The following is a 26,440-nucleotide window of genomic DNA, read 5'->3' as shown; positions in this document are numbered from 1 at the left end:
CGACCCGTACTATATGTCTGTTGATGATTCCAAAGACACCAGTTTCGACACTGCAGAAGGAGCAGAAGAGGTGATGGATGAAGTTAATGATGGATCGACCCAACCTCTCCTTACTCTTAATCCTGCCCCAAGACGACACCAAGGTCTTGAAGAACTCGAACAAGCAGCAGCCTACATGGATGCAATATCTTACCTACACCCTCCATAGTCAGCACCACCATCCTCTCTCCCCAGATTCGATTTACGACCACTGTATGGTGGACTCTTACGAGTATACAACAATGAAACTATTGTTTCTGTTATGCCTCCTACGATTCCTGAGTATCGCCAACAGCTCTATGAAACCTTTGAAGAAGAGGAAGCCCCTATCAAACCCACAAGAGGATCTCTCATTGAGGATGAACAAAATGTTAGATCAACTACAAAGGAATTGACCTCCTCTTTTCGAAGCCAAATGATAGCAGGATATTTCCAGGACCCGATCTACTTCAAAGTTATAGATAACTCCAAATATGGAGATCTCGCCCCCTACAACATATCTAATGGAATGGTCTATACCAGCACCTGTTATAGTGAATATTGCCTATACATTCCGAATGGCCATATGTTCAATGGAATGACTATTAGGGAATATGTCATTACCGAAATCCACAACAAAGGACACCATAGTATGGACCGCAACCTCCAATATGCCTCAGAATATGTTTACTGGCTTGAAATGTGAAAGAATTTCCTTGATTTCAGTAAACAATATGAACTCTGACAGGCAAATAAGAAACGAATACAAGTACTTAAAGGGAAAGTGCAGACCCTCCAGCTACTGTGTGAAATATTTGAATCCTATGCCATCAATTTCGCAGGCCCATTCAACAAGTCCGCCAGATATGATACTATCTTGGTAGCTGTGGATCGGTTTTCTGGATACACATGGCTCATACCAATAAAAGTCTCTGATTCCTTTAAAGACAACTGGAATAACCTCCAGCAATATCTATTTACCCCCCATGGATACCCATTATCTATTGTCAGTGATGCTTATCCCCGCTTCACCACCAGATTCTGGAAACAAATCTTAACTTTCCTTGAAATCAACCATATAATGGCTGCTCCTAGACATCATGAGACTAATGGCCAAGCAGAATAGAAAATTCACGAAGTCAAGACCGGAATTAGGAACATAATCAATAAACGACAGACTAACTTGGAACCAGCTCTCATTGAACTCGCCATATATATTAATGCCGGGTATTCAGACATCTTGGAAATATTTCCATACAAGGCAATCTTCGGCCACCAATACCCTCTCCTACCTACAACACTATTCAAGAATTTCTCGGTTCCCACCTCCAATGACTACCTAAACCACCATCAAGCAATTTGGAATGATGCCTTCTAAGCTATTAAAGCTGCCCGATTCCGGAGCACTACTACTGCTCAGAAGCAACGATGCAAGTATGTTCCTATTCTACCAGGTGATATGCTCATGGTACATAGAAACATGTTTATTACCAATGTTGGACATAGCAAGAAACTACAGCCCCGATGGCAAAGACCTTTCAAGGTCTTATCCTTTGACAAGCATACAGAAAACTACACTGTCCAGATAGATAGACGCATGTACCGCCGTAATACTGCAGTGTTCTACACCTCTGCTGTCAAGCGATTCCACCCAAATAATAACGCCAAGTTCTCTGGGAGAATCTACTCTCGACCCGCACCTATCATCATTGATAAAAAGGATGAATGGGAAGTTGAGAAAATCTGAGACCACCGCCTTTGGCATGGGAATTATCAGTTCTTAGTCAAATGGAAAGGATACCCAACAAGCAAAAACAGCTGGGAACTACTAGAAGGACTAGAGCATGCTATGGATATGGTAAATTAATGGTGGAAAGACAACATGCCAAACAAATCCCTTCCTCCAACAATCAATTACATTACAATGTGCTGGACACTAACGATGCCAGAAACAGAATGATGGCAGATGGAACTCGAAGCTAGGGATGAGTTTTGGACACCTTACTTTGATTCAGAATTCGAAAACAGTGATGAGGAAAATCAGGCTATAGAACAGGCTCTGGACAACCTCATCTGATCACCATTCACCATCCGAATACCATAACAATGTCAAACTATGTGGAACTCAATGTGAGGCTGCAACAACAGCTTGTTGAACTGTTGTTAAACCGCGATATTATCCAACTTGAAGACTACTTTGCTATCCTCTGGGTGGACTACTGTCCTGATTGCAATAACATTTCGGTAGATGTACAGCATGAATCTGGTATTTGTGACTACTGTGATCTACATTTCTTTGAGTCTAAATGTTTTCTTAGGATTTCCTCTTGTCCCTGGTGTGACACTTATAATGAAGAGCTGATAGCAGAAACTGAAGCCTTTAGTTTCTCAGAATCCGCTTTTGATGATTATTAGGTTTTGTTTGTTTAAACAGGTGTTTTGTTTGGGGGAATGTAACCGGTATGAGTACTCAGTTATTGGTTTTGTTTTATATTTTGTTTTAAGTATCGCTTTGATACCTGGTTTTGTTTTATATTTTGTTTTAAGTATTACTTAAATACTTGGTTTTGTTTTATGTTTTGTTTCAAGTATCGCTTGATACTTAATTAGTTTTACCAAAGTATATCAATTAATACCTTTGATTGGTTTCGTTCATACTAGATATGAACAGATTTGTGTATTTAAAGACCGCCTAATCCCACGATGGAAAAGGCAGACTTTGACAAACAGTATTTCAATATACTTGGTTGAACGGTTACTTCTTTGTTCCTCAGTACACCTTCGAAATCTCCCTTAGTTTTCAGCTCTCGCCTTCTCTCTAGTAGCGCAGGCTATCTGCCAACTATTGTATCTTTACAGATAACGTGACTAGTACTTTGCAAACATGTTACAGATAGTATCGAATGGTAAAGGATCTCCACAAGAGCCCAATAAATTCACATCTATCCTACAATAATCAGAAGAGTCTAGAACTCTAAAGAACACTACTATAGAAGCCAATGGACTTCATGAAGTGTTACAACCTGGTTGTAGAAAACGTTGTAGCTGAGAGGATGACTCCTAATACTACAACAGCGATTGAAACTGTAACCGGTACGGGTACTTGATTATTGGTTTTGTTTTATGTTTTGTTTTAAGTATCGCTTTGATACTTGGTTTATTTTAAGTATCGTTTGATACTTGGTTTTGTTTTATGTTTTGTTTTAAGTATCGCTTTGATACTTAAGGAGTTTTACCAAAGTGTATCGATTGATACCTTTGATTAGTTTCGTTCATGTTAAGACATGAACAGATTTGTGTATTTAAAGACCGCCTGTTTCTACGATAGAAAGGGCAGACTTCGACAGACAGTATTTCAAATATACTTGGTTGAACGGTTACTTCTTTGTTTCTCAGTACACCCTCGAAGCCTCCTTTAGTTCTCAACTCTCGCCTCCTCTCCGGAAGAGCAGGCCACCTGCCTACTATCGTATCCATTACCGATAACGTGATTAGCACCTCGCGAACACGTTACTGAAACCCAGTTACCCGAAGCTACCAAGTGTTGCCAACTAATGAAATATTCATCAATTTAGTGATATCAGTTTCTGCGAATTAGTAGGAAGTCCTCCAGAAAATATCTATTGGTTAGGTAAAGAGTTATGAAGGTTCAAAGTCAGGCAACTTAAAGAGGTTACGATTATGACTACTTTCGCAGATATAACCCGCAGATAAAACTGATTATTTCATCAATAATGAAGACAATTGGTGCCAACTCAGTTCAACTTGAGAACTAGGCCATAAGTTTAAAAACTCTAATGATCGGATAACTACTATTGGGAACAGCATAGCTCCTAGTTAGTTATATCGTAATTGTCGAAGAGGGTATGGTAATTTTCAGAGTCTCTAAGTGTTCACACCTTTTAAAGAATACCTGACATTGTAAGTTATAATCAGAGAGATACATAGTTGTAATATAAACAGATGTAGTCTACAGAAACTCAGATGCAGAATATAAATATCGAAGTACCTCTCAAGCTTTAGACATCATCAAGCAATGGAGAACAGACCTTAACAATATAATATTGTTTTTACAATTCTATCTTACTTTACCAAATTTACTTTGCTTTTAGTAGTTATAAATGAAACAAGTGAATTGGAGCTTTTCTAGACAATCTCTTTCTACAGAAACGAATATTGGCTAACCCAGATAACTCTGAAGTCTATCAAATTGTCTCTGCCTAATAGAGAGACTTCCTGTGAATTAGTAGAAAGCTATTCAGAAGATATCTATTAGTTGAATTCAGAGTTATGGAGGTTTAAAGTCAGGTAACTTAGAAAGGTTGCAATTACAACTACCTTTACAGATACAACCTGCAGATAAAACTGATCATTGCATTAATGATGGAGACAATTGGGACTAACATAGTTCAACTTGAGAACTGGGCCATGGGTTTAAAAACTCCGAAGATCAGATAATTACCACCAGGAACAGTCTAGTTCTGAGATTAGTAAAATGATAATTACCGAAGAGGGTGTGGTAATTTCTAGAGTCTCCAGGTATTTACATCTTTGAAGAATACCCAATATTGGGAGTTATAACTAAAGAAGTACATAGTTGTATAATAAATCCAGTCCACAAACACTCAGATGTGAAATATAAATATTGAAGTGCCTTCCCAGCTTTTAGACATCATCAAGCTATTGAGAAGAGATCTTAACAATATAATATTGTTTTACAATTCTATTCTACTGTATCTACTTTACTTTACTCTTAGTAGTCATAAATAAAATAAGTGTGTTTTTAAGCCTTTCTAGACAATCTCCGTCTACAGAAATAAATCTTGGTTGGCGTAGACAATTCTGAATTTATACAGGTCATCTCCGCCTAACAGATATTTATATTCTACATCTGAGTGTTTGCAGACTACATATATCTCTCATACAAAATATGTACCTCTCTAACTATAACTCACAATGTCGGGTATTCTCCTAATGTATGAATATCAGGTAACCCTGAAAACCATTACACTTTCTTCGGTAATTACTATTTTGCCAATTGAGGAACTGTATTGCCTTCAATAGTAATTATCCAATCTTTGGAGATTTTACACTCATGGCATAGTTCTTTAGTCAAACCGTGTTGGTCCCAATTACCACTCTTATTAATGAAATAATCAGTTTCATCTAAGGATCATATCTGTCAAAGTAGTTGTAGATGCAATCTTCCTATGTCACTGACTTTAAACCTTTATAACTCATGATCCAACCAACAGATATCTTCCAGATGACTTTCTACTAACTCACAAGAAGCTATTCTACCGTATTGACCTTTAGGCAGAGACAACCTATAAAGACTCAGGATTGTCTAGGCCAATCAAGATTCATTTCTGGAGACAGAGATTGTCTGGGAAGACTCGAAATATACTTCTTTCATTTATGACTACTCAGAGTAAAGTGAAGTAGGTAAAGTAGAATAGAATTGTAAGAACAATCTTATATTGTTAAGATTTCTTCTCCATGGGCTTGATAATGTCTAAAAGCTTGAAAGGCCCTTCAATATTTATATTCTGCATCTGAGTGTTCATGTACTACATTTATCTATTATACAAACTATGTTTCTCTCTTGTTATAACTTGCAACATCAAGTATTCTTCAAAGATGTGAACATATGGAGATGCTGAATATCACCACACTCTTTTCAGTAATTACGATATTGCTCGCTAGGAACTATACTGTTCTCAATAGTACTTATCTGATCTTCAAAGTTATTAGACTTATGGCTTAATTCTCAAGTTGAACTGAGTTGGCCCCTATTGTCTCTCTTATAGATAAAATAATCAGTTTCATCTGTGGGTTGTATTTGTAGAGATAGTCACAATTTCAATCTTCCTAGGTTATCTGACTTTTAATCTCTATAACTCCTGATCTATGTAGCAGATATCTTTTGGATGACTTCCAACTAATTTGCAGGAAGCCATTCTACCAGATTAGCTCATAATTCCTTAGTTGGCAACTCTTAGTTGCTTTGCATAACAGGGTTTCAGTAGTTGTTCTAGTGTTGAGAATTAGTCCCGCAACTACAATATACTCCTGGGCCCAGTTGTAACACTTTGTGAAGTCCGTTGGCTTTTGTAGTAGCGTTTCTCTGTGTTTTAAACTCTTCTAATTATCATGGAGTGGATGCGAATGTATTGGTCTCTCATAGAAATCATTTAACATTTGATATCATATCTTCATACAAAAATGTCCCATTATCTATGATTCTTGCCAAAGGTGTCACCTCCTTGAAGCCTAGTAACCTTCTGAGTAGTTGACAGATTTACTCCGTTCTACTTTACTGACTTAGCTGAAGGTCCCCTCTTATATATCCTGTAAACAGAATCCATTCGGACAGATGGCAGTGATGTATATGGTATTATTCATATAACTTAAACTCTGTGGCATTATCATCACAGGATACAACTGATATAAGTATGTATAATAATATGCGGGCCCTGTAAGGGTGCCAGAGAGAGGTGTTAGAGACCAGAGATTCCGATTCTGAGTGGGATTACCCTACTTAGTGTGGTTCCTAGATATCGGATCCCAGTATTCCAAACATTAACAGATAATCCCTTAATCAGTAACTCCTTGTTATTCTAGGTAACATAGCTTTGATCATTGTTTGGTAGTAGTAATAATTCCTGCAACCACGACACATTCCTTAACCTAGTTGTAACACTTTGAGAAGTTTAATGGTTTTTCCGGTAGTACTTCCTAGAAGTTCTAAACACTTCTAATTATTGTAGGTTAGATGAGAATATGTTGGCTTTTTGTAGAGATTCTCTAATATTGAATATCATATCTTTGTGTAAAAATGTCCTGTTTCTTAAGGCATATGCCACAGAGGTCCCATTTTTGAAGCCTAGTAACTCTTCAGGTAGTTGATAGACTTACTCCATTATACTTCACAAACTTAGCCAAAGGTTGCCTTCCATAATCCTGCGAACTGAATCCAGTTAGAGGGACTGTAGTGATATATATGGTATTATTCTGATACCTTTAACTCTGTGGTATTATAGTCACAGGACACAACTAAGATAGATATAAATGATAACATGTGGGTCCTGTAAGTGGACTCAAGGAGGGTGTTGGAGATTAGAGATTTCGATCCTGAGTGGGATTACCCTACTTAGGGTACTTCCTAGGTATCTGATCCCGGTACTTGATTTGCATTGACATTGTTGAACTCACTCTTGATATCAAGAAACAGGCTGGACACTTTCTAACAGTCCCATACATCTGATGCATTGGAAACATATCTCACACATCTGAAAATTTCTGAGTAATATTTAATAGTATCTGGTAAATAGAAATTAGATAAGTCAAAAAATGAAAACCACACTACTTTATCTAACAGTTAGTATCATTTTATATCTCCTGTTAAAATTTCAGCCTTATTGATTAACTCATCATAGAGTATTTTGATTTTAAACTCCTAATTACAAAACTATTATACTAGGCTAGGAAAACTTAGAATCTAGGAAAGTGTATAAAATAATTATCTGTTTGTCAAGCTGTTTAGTGTATGAGATTTCTTTTCTAATTTTCTATTTTGAGCCAAATATTTCCTATTTGGGCTATTAGGATACATGGGACACTGATGGGATACATTCAGAATACCACTCACTAAAACTATCTGAGATGAAACATAAACTCATATTTTGGATTCAGGATCAGGTTTTTTTTGCTGATGAAAGGTCTCCTATACTATTTAAATTTAACCTTTATCCCTTCAATGTTACTACTTGCAAAAGTCATTTCAAGATTATTTGAAAATTATATTTATTTGAATATTTGAAGCTGGTGTAGCATATACCTATTTTTTATAATATTATTTTTGAAAGTAGCATGTTTCCCAATATATAAAACTACTGGAAGTATAAAAAAGAATTTATAAAACCATCATAATATAGCACATATTTTTCTATATACTCTCTTAAAAATGGGAAATATGAAGAGTCCTTAATATGAAGAAATGAGAAAAATTGTAGTATTTTAAAATGTGTCATCTCTGACTTCATCATCTTTCTGTAACCATATTATCACTCTTACTCCTCAACATATAGACCATTTACTGATATTTTACTTGGATAGAATTAGTAGAACTACATCAGTTATATGATTACTACTAGATTAACTTCTTCCTCAAAGTAAGCTTACTCTAAATATTTAGGAACTCTATTGTTTTTAAATGTTTAATATAATTATACAAAATATGTGCATATTAAACTGATATAAATTGCAATATGAAACATAATTAACAAATAACCTTAAGATTATATATTAAAAGAGTGGTACGGGAGGAATGGATGGTATGGGAGAGATAAAACTTAAAAATGGTTGGCATAGGAGACCTTTACTGATACAAATAAGATATATATGTATAAAAGAGCCTGGTACATGTTATGATCTCTATGTACTGAAAAGTCTTGTACTAAAAACCAATTGTGCAAAGAGTACTTAGTTCGAGAAACAGAATCAATACCTAATCTTGGTTACTGTTAAGCAGTAGCTAATATGCATTAAGTATTATAGAACTTGAACCAGAATCTTTATCATAGATAGAGATTTATCTAGGAAGAGTTACAAACTAGAAAGAAATAGAGTTTTATTAAAATTTAATGAAGTTCGATTTATTGGTTATGGTATACAGTAGAGAGAGGGTAGGTGCTGGACTTGGTTGCCGCCCAGGACACGACAGTCCACGAATATAAGGGCGGAAAAACCATCCACCAAACCACCAGTTCTCCTTTTATACATGGTATCACAGACAAGAGTCTTTTTTGGGGGGTATGATATCTGATTCCAAATCTTCCATAATTAGTATTTTACAATATCGAGAACTAAAGAACTAAATTTTCAGCCTCCCTTCCGTTCCTATGCATCCGGGAAAAGGAAACTGCTCATGCAGGACAAAAACCAGCCAACCAACTGCGGGCTGAAGAAAAACCCAATTCAAAGAAGCAATCAAATCCGCACAGGCCGCCACGAACTTTCTTTCCGGAGCAGTCAGCATCATTGCGACGGAGTCATTGGAGCACGACTTGGCCCAGCCGTGGATCCCTTCACTTCCATCAGTCCTGGTTCTTTCGGCCTAACCAATAATGCAGGCGCATCGTCGGTACCCTTGCTTTCTGTCCCATTGCCCTTGTCGTAGGTTCGTAATTTTCGACTCCCTTCCTTATTGGAGGCCCATTCGCTTCGCCAGACTTCTTCCCAATCATCCTGTCGCGTTTCCTCGTCGGTTAGTTCAGCGACCTCACCGGTTGGTGTCTCGGGGCGGCGTTCTGTCGGTAGGTGTTCTTGCGCTACCACGGGCTGGATGCGAGTGTGAGCAGTTGATGTGTGAACTTCATGATCTAGGAGATCGGTCGTCTGCTCTATCTCCTGTGGGTGGACCATCGTGAGGGTGGTTGCTAGGCGATGTAAAATTAGCAAGTCAGAGGAGGATTTGGATTTTTGGAGAACACACGTTTTGGGTAGCTGGTTTCAAAGGTAGTATTGGTAGGTATGTCATGTGCTGGTCGACGTTAATTACTTGCTGGGATGGATTTTATGGGAAAAAAAGTACGAGCAGTAGGAGAATGTCACAACATACGGGTTTGCCCTGTTATAGGTGAATCTTGAGGGGTGAATTGACCATAGACAATCCCACGACCATCATCGGTAATTCGTAGCTGGCTTAACGCCTCCTCTGTTCGCAATTCGTCTGGTGCTGATGAATTTCGCTGAATAAATGACATCTGCGGTATCAATGGGGCATGTCCGCGCTCCTTGACCCCTTCTCCCGATGCGGGGTCTGAACCGTCTGTGCTATCACTGCCTGGCGGCGTTGGAGGAGGCGTATTGACAAAGTGTGAATCCATCAGGGTCCGTCCGAGCCATGGAACAGGTGTTGCCGGTGATAGTGAATGTGAGATGGCTATTCCGAGCAAGAAGGGATTAGCAGGTTTATAACAACTAGAACTCGGGTGGCTCACAATGATTTGAGTAATCACTGCTCGAAGTGGAGATATTTGTTGGCGATCTCCAGAGATTGGACTGTCGTCGGTTCTCCTCGGATACATGCTCTTCCTCCCGTGAACTTTCGCCATGGTTTCGGTTTTCCGGCTCGGGGTCAGGCCCTGTAGCAGATAATCGGTGTGCCTGACTAGGTTCTAGCTGCGATCTGCTCTGGGCAACGGGCGGTGGTTGAGCTCTTTCGCTGGCCCCGACCCCAACAGGTGTTTCGTATGGTCGCGACTGAAAAGATTGAGAGGGATGGATCATAGCAAGAGTGGTATCCGTTCTAGGCTTCGAACCCCGACGGCAAATAAGTTTTGAAACGGCCTTTCGAAGTCGTCTGCCAAAAGACATGGTGGTGCTAACTTTCGGGTACTAGTTGATTCGCTAAAAGTCCGCCTTGGAAGTGCTTTGTGGGGAAGTTTTGGGCAAAGATGCGGGTGGAAAAGAGACAGGGAGGGGGTTAGTCAGTAGAGAACATAATCCCGCGGTCAAATGTTTGCTGTGTCAGACCATAGGCACACGTATCACGCATTGGTAATGCATCATGTGTTGCATCTGCAAAAGAGAGAAAGAAGAGGGGAAGCACGGGGAGAGAGTGGAGGGGTGTCGGGAGGTGGGGGATCCGAGTTAGTTAGTTGGTGCGACATGAATTGTTGGGTGTGCGTAGAAAAGATAAGATATGATACTGCACCGGTACCGGCTCCGCAGGGAAGGAAGAAGACGATCACATCACACATGATTCCAACGGGAGAAGTCTATCATACTTGAGTGCGTGAGATGGGAAAAACGGATCCTCTTCCCCAAACAACGGACCGGAGCCCGCAAGGTCCCAATTGACGGAAAATTCGCGCAAGATTCTGGGTTTTTCCTGCTCGTGATCGGCGCCTGCCCCTGAATGGTTACCCTCGTTTCCCAATCAATGCTCTCGAAAGCAATGAACCCCAACCATATGGAGTTATGGTGTTGCGTGGACAGCAGGGCGAGCCCCGTAGCAGTGGAAAGTTGAACGAAGAATAGCGGCAGCCTATCGTTAGGAACTTTGGATCGAGGAATGGCACGATATGAAAACGATTCGTCGCGATAGGATCCCGGTTTCAAGATTCAAGGTCGCATCCGAAAATTCTCCATTAAGCCGGCCGACGATAGTACGGGATTGACCTCCGTGGGCTTATTGCCATCTGTGGCTTGCCCGGGCTTCCCGCCCTTGAAGGGCTTTTTAAGGCTTGAAGTGCAGGCTTGACGTTGGGAGTAGGGAGGGGAAACGGATTGGAAGGAAAAGGGGAATTTTCATCGAAGTGACGTGAACTGAAACCGGGGTTTGCCGTGCTTGTGGCGGGGAATGGCTTGGCAAATCCGCCTTCGTCTGTGGTCAAGGATTCCCGAACCCTATCCCTGTGAAGATCACGGATCAACCGATTGTAAGGTTGTGAAAGTCCTACTATATCATAATATCCATTATTTCAATTTTATCACTTACCCGCGGCCTTATTAGCTTATCTGGGGACATTTTTTTGATTCCCAACTAAATATTGTTAGATCCCTTGTTTCCTCTGCAAAGTAGTTATTCGTCCGACCGAAGCCCACATCTGTCTCCGGAAGCCAACGAGAGTCCGGTATTTTGTCTATAGTACTAAGCTTTGGATCCCATTTTCAGAATCGATACCAAATGGCGCAACAGGGCTCTCCAAACGCCGTAGCTACCACGCGCTTATCTACTCATCATGGAATCCCCACTCCTAATCTAGGGCGAAGTTTGATAGAGACCACTTGCATGGACATGGCATTTCTAGCCTTATAGCGTTGATGATAGAAGCCGGGGGAAAGGAAAAGAGATTACACAAAGAATGAAAGACCACCGAAGATATTGATAGATGCTGTTCAGAGGGATCCACAGAAGCAAGTGGAAGGAAAGGAGAGATGGAAAGTGAGCAAGTGATCGATGGAAAGCAGCAAGCACAGGATAGGGGTTTCTGGTTGGCGGAAATGGTTAGCTGGGTGTTTCCTTATGGGGGATTGCAGAGAATGGTTTCATGCTTTGTTTTGGTTGAGAGTTATGGAAAGGAAGAGACTCACGTGGTGATGAGGGGAATTTCCTTTGTGCTTTCTATTTAGATTTGTCTTTTCCACAGATGTGGGGACAGCTGTGACGGACGTCGTTTTTTTCTTGCTTAGATCAATATCATTGAAGTTCACCATTTTTCCCCGCTGCGCATGATAGAATCGCTAAGATATAGGAGTACTTAAATACTGGTATAGCTTCCTGAAGTTAATGCCATTGTCCCATATTTACCATTCTCAGCAGAAGCATCGCCAGGCTAGGGATATGGGCCGAAAATAAACGCATTCTTCTCTGCGCTTTATAGATTTGTTTTAGACCAAAACGTTCAGCACGATGTAAGCTGGAGGGGGGGCTGTGAAATAATTCATCTATGTATATAATTCCGGACAAAAACTTCCCGCTTGGCCCGATTATCAGCATGGCACTCTGATTCACTTTTCCATCACACAAAGTCACTCATACTCCCAACAACGGTCCCCGTTGAGGATATTGTTTTAATGTGAGGAAGTATTTTTGAACACAGCAGATTGGTGCTCGGATCACTGTGCATAGATACCTCTCCTTGGTATAAATACTGCGCAAAAGAATGTATACGAAAATCATTGCTTTCCCAACCAACTTCTGCTTTTTCGCGTCTCTTCTGTTCCTCATTTCAGGTTATTGGCCTTGAGCGGCGGCAGTTTCTACAGATACATCGAAGACCCCCACCGACGCAATTCCCACCCTTAACCCTGCCGTAACAGAGGGACGCATTGTCCAGAAGGGAGTTGAAGAAGCCATGACCGCATTCGACCATGAGCGTCAATAGGATCCCTACCAAAACAGGATTAGCCTACCGAAACCACGTAGCACTTCCCGAATAACACAAGCGCAATGCTCTTCTCGTAGAGCATCGTGAGTACTGGAATTTCAATGGTGCTGAAGTCAGACACAAGCTAGAGGAAGAGACAATACATCCACAAAACTTTTAACCTTCGACACCTTACCTTCTAACCCCATACTCGAGTAGTAGTCCTATCAGTTTAAATCCACCCGCAGGGTGCTTCCGGTTCAGTTCACGCGAGTTGAGGGAGCCACCGTGGTCGTCGAGCACGCCCACAATCACGCTTACAATATCGTCCGACCTGTATGGTGGAGGGTGAGGCTATCGAGCCAGAAGTTATCCGCACCACCCGCCCGGCACACTACGGTACGAAATAATATCATTCACGAGCCATCTTTCCATCCCCAACCGTTCAGCCGATGACCATCGACGAGTACAAACATGCAGGGGAAGTTTTTGACGGTAAGACGGGGATGACGGGCTTTTTGAAGGTGAACCCCAGGTTGGGGAGGAAGAATGGTGGTGCTCACCAAACTCACTCGAACTCGTACGGTCAGGGCAAACGCGCTGGGCCACCCCGGAACTGCTAATGGGTCTGGGAGGACTGTCCCTGATCTTTGATTGGGGGGCGTTTATGTTGGAGAAAGGGAGGGCGAGGGTTTATGAATTGATACACGTAACAATGTTTTTGAAAATGCTCCTATTTCTATAACATTGTGTTTCCTTACTGTGGAGGTATGTGTCGGTATGACATAGCGATTTCACTCGTCACAGGAGTTTAAATTCATTGCGGTTTAGTGTAGATATTTCGCTTGTCAGTTCCTTGTTATCATAATTTACCACTCATGCTACTGTCCAAACAATCTGGAAGGGAGAAGCGAAGAAGCGGGACGCATCAAAATTTCCTTGGTCGACAAAAATTGCTCTGATGAGCGAATTGGAGTCCCAAAAGTCCCCTGAAAATCGTGCATGCTGTCTTTAGATGTTTGCTGTCTTTAGATATTTGCTGTGCCGCGGTAGTACCGGGGCGTGGAACATCCGTGTACGGAGTGTCCCGTTCGAACAAGAAGTGTTGCCGAATCCCCCCCCCCAGCAACCCTTATGACGGAAAACAAAGCTGGACATGCACTTATGGATTCCACTCTACCTTGATTGCATTGAAAAACTCCTATATGTTGATTCATACTGTGAGGGAAATGGATTCCCCTATCGACAGTTACGCCATCTGAACTGTCTCATATATGCTGGTATCTTGCCCTAGCTCGTTCGTAGACCTCTCGACTAAACCCATAGCCCAACTGTAGCGCAAAAAATAGGGGCTTAAACCTGACTAGTCTGGTTTGGAGCAAAGAAGGATTATCGCTCTTCATGAGTAGGGTTTTCGGTATGATAGGCTTTAGGGTATTGGTGGGGTGGGCCTGTTGTAATTCTTGTTTGAAGTTGTACTTCTTGCTCAATTGATGCTCTACTGGGGGGCTATAGGGCCCTATTTATGCTACAGAAGAACACGCTACAATCACCCATGACATGCGCTTTGCTCAAGAGAAAAGAAAAAATAAACAACAACGATACTATATAATGTAGTAGTAAAGAGAAAGGAAACATGAGTGAGGAAACTAAACTAGTACCATGGTAGAGTTGCCAAGTAATCTCTGCTCTGGTCAACTGTGTAATGAGCTCAACCACTTAATGAACCTATATCAAAGTATTCTGTCATAGTCAATGACAAAGCTGATGCATATTTGTAAGTCATATTACAACAGGGCCTGAGAACCTGAGCTCGAGTGATTTTAGATGATTTCCACGAGCTTAGAGGTCATGGCAGAGCAGACGCTTAAGATAGTATTTTGTGAGGGAAGTCCGTGGAATTGTAATGAGCCTAATTCTGAATATTAACATAAATTGGTGTAATTGTGTGTTTTATCCAGTTATTGGAATGTGAGTATTGTTTCCCCCGAAGGGGGGGGGGGGCTACGGGGGTTTCCTCTACTCGCTGGAAGTAAAATGTTTGAAGTATCATAGATAAAGAGTCGCAAATCTCGTGGCTTGTTGGGTATCGGGGGACTTACATGATGCAAATTCCATCCTATTATATTTCGGTGACAGACTCACAGATGCCCCACTTTCGCAATCTTAGCCTGCGGGCAATTGACAGGCCTACTTATTTGCTGTGGGTAGGTTCTGCTAACGATTCTAGCCAGTGCTGGTATCAGTTTGAAAAGCTTCCGTAAACTTTTCCGACAACTTCGGAGCTCTAATCAGTGCATACCGTTGGGACATTGTTTCCCGACATGATATTGCCAATACTACACATATCCTCCAAGTTCGTCCCTACCCGCGGCGCCGCTTCAGACCGCATATATCGGACTCTAAAACCTTTCTTTTTTGGGCAGTAGAACCCCCCCGGCTTTTCGCACGCCAAAATAAGCTTCATAATTTCACACCCGCAGCCTAGGTTAGTATTAGCCGGCTAGCATGAGACCGCAGCAGGCCAACCCTTCAACACCAGTGCTGATGAGCAAGTCAGACGAGTGGATGCTAGTGTAGTGCACATATTCAGGCCGTTAATTCTCATGCGACTACCCAAAATCGAATGTTAACAGTATTCTCGCTAGTGAACCAGTCTTATTAGCATGTCGTTACGCTACACTGCACTTTACTGTGTCGCACTGCGCCAACCTTGCCGGTATGCCCTTTGGCTGCTAAACCCAGGGTTTCTCAGAGCCAAGCTGATTTTTTTCGGATCAACCTGTGATACTGCTCGGAACAATGTGTGGCTTCTACCATAGCCCACATATTGTGGTCACGAGGTGAGGGCTAACAAATGAGTTATCAGCCCATTTCTGACCGCTGGTACCGGTACAATAGGATGGTCTACTCCAGTACGTTACCGCCTACTACCGGTACGGTGGTGCCAATTATAATGCCGTGCCGGTACTCGAGCAAGTACTATATTATACAGTACTGTCCTGTACTGTACATACTAAGGTCCCTATGAGCCTACAACCCTAACCCTTCTGGTTTGCGGAGATGAAGTAAGCTTTTGAGGTCTGTGCTGTCTCCACATTCCCAGGATGAGGGGAAATATTCCTCACTACTCCCATTGAACTCAAGCCTCGGTTTTCAGAGCGGGTGCATCCAAACTTGTGGATCGCTTTTAACCCAGTCTCACCTTCTATATCTGGGTCGCGCTCAGTGAAGCCGGTGCATTCCGCGGCATATGCTTGTACTCCAGTCCTGTACGGTACTGTACTAGGTACTGTGCAGTACTGTACTCGCACAAGTGCTCGACCAAATAGGCTGCTCATGTCAGCCCATCTTTGATTGGTGCTCGCAAACGTTCCAATGACCGTCACTCCCATTGAAGTACTGCGAATCCGTAGCGAACCTTTTTCGACTGGAGGATTTTAATACAGGTGCTCGCTTGCTTTTGACGATTGCCCCCGCCAGAGAATTGTTCCTATAGCACAAGGAAAGTTTCGGTTCCTAAGTCAATAAGCACTGTGACGCACCACATGTCGGCTCGACGGATTCCCATTCGTTCCTGTACTCGAGCAGAAACGGAGTGACTGCCAACCTCGTCAAGGATACTTGTACAAGTAGTTTCCTGGAGAAAGATTGACCGGGTCAATCCTTGAGTTCGGCGGGAAGGGTCGGTAATTATCCCGTTTTTCTACCAAACATGAATACTTCTGGGTGTTGTTATGGTACGAGTACTGTGTAGCGCTCGAGTATTGTACTCAAGTACAAGGCAGTATGGAATTTGGTGGGAGGCATGAGTTTGCTACTCGAGTATGATACTTCTTGTGGAGAAGTTTGTTATTGAATGTGGGAGCACGGTACCTTACCGTGTACCGGGCATTGCCTATAACCGATGGGCAGAGAGCAGAGGTTCCCTCTCGGGTGGATGGCATTGAATTCCGGCCCCATGCGGAATCGCAGTAACATCTTGTGCTCGAGTAACCGGCAAATGCTTAACCTTACTCGAGTACTCGAGTACAGTAAGAAAACAATCGAGCACTTCTAATCGAACTACCGTAATCAACATGGTCGATTAATAGGCGCCCTTACTGCCGAATCTCTGTGCTATGGCTGGTGCTAGGGCTTTTGCGATGAGCTGATACGGGGAGTATTTCTTCTCCTAAGCTCAGGTATGATAGCACGCCTGGAAGGAGTAGGTGCCCTGTACAATTTCGCCACCATTTTTCTGGATTTTGCATGATATGGCGCACTTTCGCATCATGCAAGCTGGGATGCACCCCCCTCCAGACAACTTTCGGACACTGGCCGTTGTGCCGATACAGTACCGCACCTTGGCGGCAGACGGGTAGGATCAAGCTTATCATGCCTGGCGGGCTTGTATCATAATCGAGTGCAGTGCCATCCCTACAAATCGTCCTGTCCAAGGGCGATTCTGGGCCACACTTTGCACTTCGATCTAGCAGTTTAAATTACTAGCTTGGGAATTTCCGGTTAGGATCTTCAGCCTATCGCATTGGTTGGCTTGGCTTTTGCGTGCTCGAGTAAGTTGGGGGTGGTACTCGAGGAAACACCATGGCTGTGCCATCATCTTACAATAGCGGCAACCCTACGTCTAGATGGGGCACCCCACCGCCGTTTATCCTTGCTTGCTTGGCTCTACTGCAGTTCGGTAGCGCTCTGGCAATTAGATCCTATTGACCTTGAGAGTGTCCTAGCTTCCCAGGTATCATACCATACTCAAGGGGCCTTTCTCCACTCAAACCCGATATTGCTTCAACTATGCACTCGAGTACATTATTACCGCAGTTGTAAGCCAAGGAAGAGAGGGCCGAAGAGAAATCCCAACGGACAGGAACTAGTTATTTCAGCCCGGCGAAACATGCCCACATCTGAGCAGAAGCGAATCAAAGCAGCTTGAACCGCGTGCGTCATTAATGTGTGGATGCTACTCGAGTGCCGGTAGAGTGCCGTGATCGATCATAGGGAAAGTCAGCGCGGGGCAGAATCTTGTGATTGCTTGCTCGCCCCCCCTCCCATTCCGTTCCACCACAGGCTGGAATCGAGGTTTGTATAAAGTTAACGCAAGGAGAACCTCAAATGGAATCACTACCCCCTTCCTATCGCATTCCTGCAACGCCCGCCTGATCCGTTGATCAATTTACTGGCACCCTACGAGCATCGTATCGCACTGCCTGTGATAATAATAGTGTTCACAAGCTCGAGTTGGTCAAGCATATATCACCACTTTCGACTACAGTATGCATTTGAAGAGCCATCTACTCGCGGCTTCGCTAGTAGGAGGGGTTCAATCTTCCTTTTTGCCCTGGAACCAAGCTAGAGGCGACCTTGGGACACGAGCTCCCACCTTCGATTACGGCAAAGCGAAAGTTCGGGGCGTTAACCTTGGAGGATGGTTTGTGTTAGAACGTGAGTTTTCCTTGTCAATCTTTTCCTCCGTCAAAAAACAGAAAAGCGGTTATGCCTCATCACTTCCTTTGAGTTTCGGCATTTCTAACATCTATTTCTTGCTAGCTTGGATTACACCTTCGTTCTTCGAACCCTTCGGAGGAAGTGTGGTTGATGAGTACAACCTTTGCAGAACACTCGGAAAGGATGCCTGTCAAGCCAAGCTCGAAGATCATTGGAGGTAAGTTCCCCAGCATAGTACAAACCTCTTGCCGCAAGATTTAATAATAATAATAAAAAAAGCACATTCTACTCCCAAGAGGACTTCCAGCAAATTGCGGCCGCGGGGTTGAACCATGTCCGGATTCCCATCGGGTATTGGGCAATTAGACCCCTCCCCGGTGATCCATATGTCCAGGGTCAGCTAAAGCATCTCAACAACGCTATCAATTGGGCTGGAAATGTCGGCTTGAAGGTCTGGATCGATCTTCATGGGGCACCGGGCTCTCAGAACGGATTCGATAATTCTGGCAAGCGTGACTCTATCGAGTGGCAACAAGGGGATAACGTGGCTCATACGGTTGAGACTATCAGAGAGCTAGCCCAAATCTACGCCCGGAGTCAGTATGGTAATGCTGTCACTGCAATCGAGCTCTTGAACGAACGTAGGAACTCCCTCTGGTGCGCACGGAAGTAAAGGTGCCTGCTAAAATTCAATTAATACTGAAGCTCTCGGACCCAATCTTGATCGCGGGAAGATAGAGCAGTACTGGAAAGGTAGAGGTTTTTGCCTTTAGTTATTTGCTATATGTCTAACAAGTTTCAGATGGGTGGGGCGCCGTCCGAGATTTCAGCGACACTGGTGTGGTTATCGGAGATGCATTTTTCGATACAAAGTCATGGAACGGAGTCATGACCACCGGCTGGGATCATGTACTTATGGATACTCACCACTACCAAGTATTTGATGTCGGTCAGCTTCAGCAATCGCCCCAGGATCACGTAAACGCTGCTTGTTCCTTCGGACGAAGCCTCGTAGGTGTTGATAAATGGACTGTTGTCGGGGAGTACGTCTGGTTGAAGGCCCGGTTTCGCTCAACATTTGCTAATGCTCTATAGATGGTCTGCTGCACGGACGGATTGCACAAAATGGCTTAACGGAGTTGGGCGTGGTACCCGTTGGGAAGGGACTTTCTCCGGGGGTCCGAGAATCGGCGACTGCGGAAATCGTATCCAGGGCTCCGCAGCCTCCTATTCTGCAGAGGAGAAAGCCAACACACGAGCATTGTAAGTTTTCTGGCATAGTCGATTAACAGCGGTTCACTGTTCTAACAAAATTGCCGCCATAGCATTGAAGCCCAACTCGATGCATATGAGCTCGTGGATGGATGGTTCTTCTGGACATGGAAGTCGCAAGGTTCTCCTGATTGGGAATTGAGGGACCTATTGGCCAATGGGCTTTTCCCACAACCTATTACAAGTAGAGAAGGTATGCTATTCCTTGCCACCTTCTAATCACCCCGGGGGGTCCGGGGAACCAATGTTGACGTAACTGCGGAACAGTCCACAACCGCTGTGGATTCTAATGCTGTAGGAACATGGATGATTGAGCTGTCTGCTGTGTAAACAAAAATTCCCTTCTTTGGGAAGCGGGTTCAAGGCATAGCAAATCAAAACCCCTTTCCATCTCGCGAGACAGAAAGAAATTGGGGAAATTGCTAAGTGCTACTCGGAGAGGAAACCCTAACGGCAAGGCACACGGTTTAATTGTTCAAATTCCTACGGCATTGGTATCTTGGAGGTGATGGTTTGAGTATTTCGTCGCATATCCCGGTTCTATATTACGATGACACGACCGTTCGTGATATGAGGGCAATGTTTAGTTTCTAGCTGGGAATATTTACCAGCTATGATATACTTGTATTATGCACATTTCTTTCGTTCTCTTTACTTTTCCATGCAATTATATCAGACGCCTGATCCGGCTCATTTCTTAATAACAATCATTCATTGGTTAGAGGAGCCGTAAAATATCATACTGTATATGTTTTTTTCTGTACGACGGGCATTCATGATAAAATGTTACAGTGTTTCCCTGCGAAGCGAGCCCAGCGTAACGAGCACCCACCATCTATCGGTTCGCTGTTCGCGGGCCGTGCAACTTTAGACAGTGCTCGAGTAGTTCAAAGGGTTTTGAAAGCCGGTACTGTACTCGTTATGACGGGTGCTCACTGTGGGGAAATATTGTAGATATGATAAAATGTGGAACAAACCTCAAACCTGGTAAGCATTTCGGAAGACCTGGCAACCTTGGCAGCTATGGTACCCATGACTTACGAGTGACAGAAGCTGTATCAGTGCCAATACCCCCACCCTAGTGTCGCTAGTCAACCGATGCCCAACACAGCTCAGGGGGTAGATTTAAAGCCAGCGACCCGCCCTTCTGCGATAGTTCTCTCGTACCGAAACACCATACTATATATTCCATCCCGAAAAAGAAAAAAAAGATAAAGGGCTTCGATAGGACGTCACAGCGGAGTGAAGCAAACCCCAAAATGGCATACACCGTCCCGTTCCTGGTTAACAATGAAGAAATTACCTCACCCAGAACCTTCGACGTCAAGAACCCGCTAGATGACAGCCTCCTGTGGAGATCATCTGCAGCCACAGTCCAAGACGTCGAAGCCACGGCTCTGTCTGCGAGCAGCGCCTTCCGCTTGTGGTCGACCACAAAGCTAGCCAAACGGCGTGAGCTCATATATAAGCTGGTGGACGTCTTGGAGAGGAGAAAACAGGAATTGATGGATACCATGGCGGGCGAGACCGGAGCGTTGAGTGGCTGGGTGGACCTCAATATGGATTTGACTGTTGGGCTGGCGAGGGATGTTGCGGGTAGGGTGGTAAGCATCGCCGGGACTATTCCGGAAAGTGCCGAGGAGGGTGCGTTGATCCCATATGCGTTCCGACATCGGCATCTTATCCCTTAAGGGGAAGGAAATAGCTAAATTTGAAGTATGTAGGGAGGACCGCACTTGTGAAGAAGGAGCCGTATGGGGTTGTTCTTGCGATTGCTCCTTGGTAATGATTCTTAATCATCTTTTACCTTATTTAATTGCTTACTACACAAATGCTCGCAAGCTAACACCCGAATCCAGGAACGCCCCCATGATCCTAGCACTACGGGCAGTTCTCTGCCCAATAGCAGCCGGCAACACTGTCATACTCAAATCCTCCGAGTTTTCACCAAAAACCCACTTCCTCCTTGCCTCGTTCTTTAAAGAAGCGGGATTCCCTCCGGGAGTCCTCAACGTCATTTGCCATGCCCGAGAAGATGCCGCCTTGATTACAAACGCATTGATCGCTCACAGAGCTATCCGTAAGATAAACTTCACGGGGAGCACTCCCGTGGGTAGGCTGGTCGCTGCAAAGGCAGGCGAGCACTTGAAACCCATCCTGCTGGAATTGGGAGGCAAATCGCCCTTGGTGGTACTCGCGGATGCGGATATCAAAAAGGCGGCGGCGGCGGCGGCGATTGGAAGCTATTTGCATGTCCGTCTGCATGAATGCACTCACCCTTCAGACGCTATCTATGGGCCAATTTGCTAATGCGGCTGTGCAAGAAATCTAGTCAGGCCAAATCTGCATGGCCACGGAAAAGATAATAGTCCAAGAGTCCATCCTCGAAGAATTCATAGCTGAGCTAGCAGAAGCCACCAAACAATTCGGCGAAACCCAAGCACTTTTTCTCCCGGGAGCATTCGAAAGGCTCAGCAAGCTTATCGAATCCTCAGTCAACCAAGGAGCAAAAGTGGTAAACCCGCCAAAAGAAATCCCCTCGAGGACTAAATTCCCAAACTTGATCATCCGCGGCGTGACCAGAGAAATGGAGCTCTTCCGCACAGAGTCGTTCGGTCCGCTGGCTACGGTTATCGCCGCCGGTTCCGAGGAGGAAGCGATAGCTATTGCGAATGACACGGAGTTTGGACTGAGCACAGCGGTTTGGACAGCGGATTTGGCGAAAGGGTTGAAGATTGCGAGGAGGATTGAGAGTGGGTATGTATATTTTTCAACGTAATCCTTCTGTATTAGCTAGTAGTAGGGAGCATTTTTCCGAAGGTGACTAATGGATTGCTAGTGCTGTGCATATCAACGGAATGACTGTCCATGACGAGCCGATACTGCCTTTTGGAGGGGTCAAGGATAGCGGGTTTGGAAGGTTCGGGGGTTCGTGGGGAATCGAAGAGTTTTTGACGACAAAGACTATTACGTTTGTGACTTAGGTTATGGTTTGAATTATGGGTGAGATTCAGGATTAGGCTAGAAGTCATGATCGATACCTGTTTTAGGGAAGGTAGGATAGGTCATTGCGAATTGGTTACAATTAAATACTGTATCCCCTTCTTTTTGCCTGTTCATCACGAACTAATTAGCAACTATCTGCAAATATATTAGGACTGGTGGGTGACACCGCCGTCTCAGCGGTCGTTGGGCGCCTTGGTATTGGTCTTGCTCGGAATCAAATACCGGCACGGGTGTGGATAGCTCGTGACTGCTCTGATGTCTCCCCAAAGTAACTATATAATAATTATGATATAAAACATGACGAAACTATCCTTACCCTTCCATCGCTCGCCACACATATCCATTTTCCTCTGGACATGCCCCCATCCCCTTGCTCATCCGCGTGGTATCATAGCAAAACAAAAGGCCATTCTCTACAGTACAATCCCCTAACAAAAGAAATGTATACTCACAGTGCCTATTTTCTCTGTCCGCTCCTATAATTGTATCGCTCCTCCTCGACCATTTTTACTTGTAAAATGCATCGAGTTACCTCGGGGAGCCAGAGTTCCAGCCGAGTATGGAAAACTCTGAACCCCAAAGACCTGTATTACATGTACGTCAGTGTCATTCCCACCCCCGCGGTGAAGAATCAAAGTTCCTGCTTGCATTACTACGATAACCAAAAGCCATACGATACCAGCAAGTCTAAAGTCAGCAAATCGAGATCAAAAATGCATAACTTGAAGGTCATAGGTCTGCTACCCATATTTCGCTTCTCAAGAGAGCTGTGATTTTGGAACTTCAGTTAGCATGCCATGCCAAGCGTTCCTGCTATAGCTATAGGTTAGTATTAATAAAACAGCAAAGAGGATTGCTAAACGAGCAAAGGTAGAAACATATCCGCGTCAGTTAGAACCCCATTTGGATTTATTGGTGCCATGTATCATACGCAGGACAAGGGAGACAGTGATACAATTGGGTTTTAAGACCATCTCACCATTCCCGCAACTGTGGCTAGTCCATGTATTTTATCAGCCAAAACACCCGATGATGAGCGATACCATTACTCGAGTACAGGGGTGGACAGAGCAAACCGGCGCCGTGAGCAGTATGATATTATGATAAAAAACTCCTGCTCTCCAGAGCTTCCAGCGGTGATACCATAATGCCTGAGCATATTCTACCATCACCTCTATACTTGAGCGCTCTCCACGCAGTCCATTTGACCCCCCCACACTCATCGCTGCGGAATATCTCGCCCGATGGATCCATCACCGGAACCATTGCCGAACAAGGAAATCATGAGCAGCATCTATCGTAGCAATTGGGATATGATAAGGTTAACCTAGAGTAGTGCCTGAGTTATTCCGCTTTACCTCCTTGGATGGTGGAATGCGCGCAAAGGCAGCAGGTATTAACTATCCGGAAAGACATTCCGGAGAAGAAGGCCCATCCGACATCTAAACCGCGAATGGACCGCACTAACTTAGTACCGGTATATCCACTATACGGCACTCATCCGAGACGTTCCCTCACACCTACGCCGCAGTCCCGCCCCGCCCCCACCCCGTCGCTCCGCCGTCCAATCCAACAATAGCAATGCGGAGATGCCACATCCGAGGCGGAACGCAGGAGGCCGTTCGATCCCTTCCGGGGACCTTTCCCTCAAACGGCTGGGAGGGCACCAGCGGCTCGTTCCCACTTTGCGGGTACAACGGACACTCCACCATGGCCACCGCACTGTATTATGACTCCCCCGGAGCGGCGGAAATGGAAGGCACTCCCCAAGCCTCAAAAAACTCTCCGCCAACCCACCCGGCGCGACAACACCAACTATTATCATAATAGCAAAAAAAGCCAATCCGCATGCATAACCCCGCCCTGGCCCATGCCATACCCCCCCCCCCACAATACTCCAGGGGAGCCCACTAGTAAAACAAGTTCACCCAACCTTCCCCCCACAAAGGGACAAGCTCAGCCATCCTCCTATCATAGGTATGATAGTACAGGAGCGGAAAGACCCACCGTGTTGACAGAAACCTGGCGCCACGAATCGCATTCTTACAGGGGCTGAAGGTCTCGCATGCTATCTACGTGTACGAGTATCAACTTATTGGCGGGAAGGGTTCATGAGTTGTCACTCGTGTGCGGATTCCTGATTCGGAGCGACGATGGGTTCAGCTCGTGGTGGGGGTTGTTGTTGCTGGCCTGCAGGGGTTCGGGTTAAGCAGTGTGCGTCTTTGGTAATCCTGGAGTGCTCGAGGACCGTGAATGCAGGGCATGGAATGGAATGGATGGGGCGATTTCGGTATCATACGAGAAGACCAAAGCGGGGGAAGAAGAAAAGGATTCTTCTCTTCAATGCGTCTGGAGTTGGTGAAGTCCAACGTGCAATTTCACACCTTGCCATAGGTTTCATATGCTCATGGCGTCGCAGTACTGGTACATCTCAGCAGGCCCGTGGAGTGATGAACGGATATACCGTAGCGGTGTAGAGCCGTCGTCTAGGGATATGAGAGGGGATAAGTTCGTGATGAGACAGCGTCAAAAGTAACGAACGGATATAAAAGTGTAAATTAGCCCCGTCGTCGACCGGATACAAGGGACCGTGATTATTATAAGTCTTCATAACGCCAAAGTGGCTTATCCGCCAAACTGGCGAGAACTTGAAGAAGTGGTGTGCTGAGATACCTATATGCCTGTCTTTGGCCTCACTATATTCCAACATATTATTATTCCTCCCGCTTGAGAATTCCCCTTTCGTGTTGGAAGAAAGAAAGAAAGAAAAATGAGGGCACATTAATTGCACTTGCACTTTACTTTGCACTTTTGAAAAAAATAAAAAAAAAGGTTTTACTTGTCTCGGAGTGGTTTTGCCTGGAATTCTCCGCCATGTCTCTCTCTCTCCGTGCTATCCGGAGCGAGACACGGGCACTGACCGGCGCGTAGTTATGATAGGGCGATCCGAGAGTGAAGGAGAGAAGTCTGAGCAAAGGGGGGGGTCTTTGTTTCCCCCCGCCCCTTTTTTTTACGCCCTGAGTCACTGTACGGTACCTGTACAGTACTATCTAGTTATAACGGGGGTTTCCTGAAGCACCTTGCGTGCTTACGGCTTGTACGAGTATATTATTATTATTATCAAAGGTACAAGTACTTGTAAATAAATAAGCAAGAATGCAGATCTTGCCAAAAGTGATGTGATAGGCCAAGAATTGTACCTGGACAGCCACTGTGATTACCAGTGACCCCTTCCAATCGACTTGCCAGCCGTAATTGCACTTTGTCTGTCTGTCTGTCTCTCTCCCCTTGTTATGGATATTCAGCCATGAGTTTGTCCGCTGACCTGGAGTGGACTGGGTATTCAGCGTTCCTGGTACTCGAGTATGTACTCGGTGGGACCGACTTCGAGAGAGAAATTGTGACCAGGACCATGTCATTACTTGGTCGATGGAGAGCGGTGGTCACCGTGACCGGTAGGAAAGAATTTAAAGTACCGTATTTGCCAAGTGATATCAATACTGGGTTCTTGATTAATAATAAAGGTTGATTTGCATTGGTTTTCTTGGAAGGTTATGGCGGAATGTGCCAGGCGATTTTTATCTTTGACGGAGAGATGGTAGGACCTTCCGGCACACTGTTCAGTTGGATGGAATATTAGGCTATGTACTCGTACAAATAGATAATACAATACTAACCAGTAATGCAACAGCTTCAGCAATCCGACAGAAGTGCCATAAAGTTAAGGTTTGAAGCAACATCGTCTTAAATCATGAGAAAGTGTGAATTTTTTTTTACCCAAAGTGACATCAGGCCATGAGAGAGGGACTCAGAAACAGATT

General features: G+C 44.2%; 4 protein-coding genes; 3 read left to right on the top strand and 1 right to left on the bottom strand.

Moving 5' to 3' along the window:
* Window positions 1–8,821: 8,821 nt before the first annotated feature.
* On the bottom strand, window positions 8,822–10,471 carry GSTUM_00008532001 (uncharacterized protein). XM_002840106.2 has 4 exons: window positions 10,023–10,471; window positions 9,641–9,964; window positions 9,515–9,562; window positions 8,822–9,458 (listed from the first exon to the last, which is right to left on the bottom strand). The coding sequence occupies exons 1-4, from the start codon at window positions 10,396–10,398 to the stop codon at window positions 9,058–9,060; spliced, it is 1,149 nt and encodes a 382-aa protein (XP_002840152.1). The 5' UTR covers window positions 10,399–10,471; the 3' UTR covers window positions 8,822–9,057.
* A 361-nt stretch (window positions 10,472–10,832) lies between these two features.
* On the top strand, window positions 10,833–11,882 carry GSTUM_00008531001 (uncharacterized protein). XM_002840105.2 has 2 exons: window positions 10,833–11,470; window positions 11,584–11,882. Exons 1-2 carry the CDS (start codon window positions 11,387–11,389, stop codon window positions 11,785–11,787), a joined length of 288 nt encoding a protein of 95 aa, XP_002840151.1. The 5' UTR covers window positions 10,833–11,386; the 3' UTR covers window positions 11,788–11,882.
* A 6,287-nt stretch (window positions 11,883–18,169) lies between these two features.
* GSTUM_00008530001 (uncharacterized protein) lies at window positions 18,170–19,832 on the top strand (the record flags this gene model as incomplete). Its single annotated transcript, XM_002840104.1, has 7 exons — window positions 18,170–18,338; window positions 18,444–18,487; window positions 18,577–18,982; window positions 19,047–19,094; window positions 19,144–19,384; window positions 19,437–19,604; window positions 19,667–19,832. 7 exons carry the CDS (start codon window positions 18,170–18,172, stop codon window positions 19,830–19,832), a joined length of 1,242 nt encoding a protein of 413 aa, XP_002840150.1.
* A 1,040-nt stretch (window positions 19,833–20,872) lies between these two features.
* On the top strand, window positions 20,873–22,597 carry GSTUM_00008529001 (uncharacterized protein; the record flags this gene model as incomplete). The annotated part of the gene is made up of 5 exons (XM_002840103.1): window positions 20,873–21,261; window positions 21,342–21,395; window positions 21,473–21,803; window positions 21,946–22,370; window positions 22,453–22,597. 5 exons carry the CDS (start codon window positions 20,873–20,875, stop codon window positions 22,595–22,597), a joined length of 1,344 nt encoding a protein of 447 aa, XP_002840149.1.
* Between the last annotated feature and the right edge of the window lie 3,843 nt (window positions 22,598–26,440).

Source organism: Tuber melanosporum (assembly GCF_000151645.1).
Source record: "Tuber melanosporum whole genome shotgun sequence assembly, scaffold_48, strain Mel28".
Taxonomy (NCBI): domain Eukaryota; kingdom Fungi; phylum Ascomycota; class Pezizomycetes; order Pezizales; family Tuberaceae; genus Tuber; species Tuber melanosporum.
This window is presented reverse-complemented; position numbering and strand designations above follow the sequence as displayed.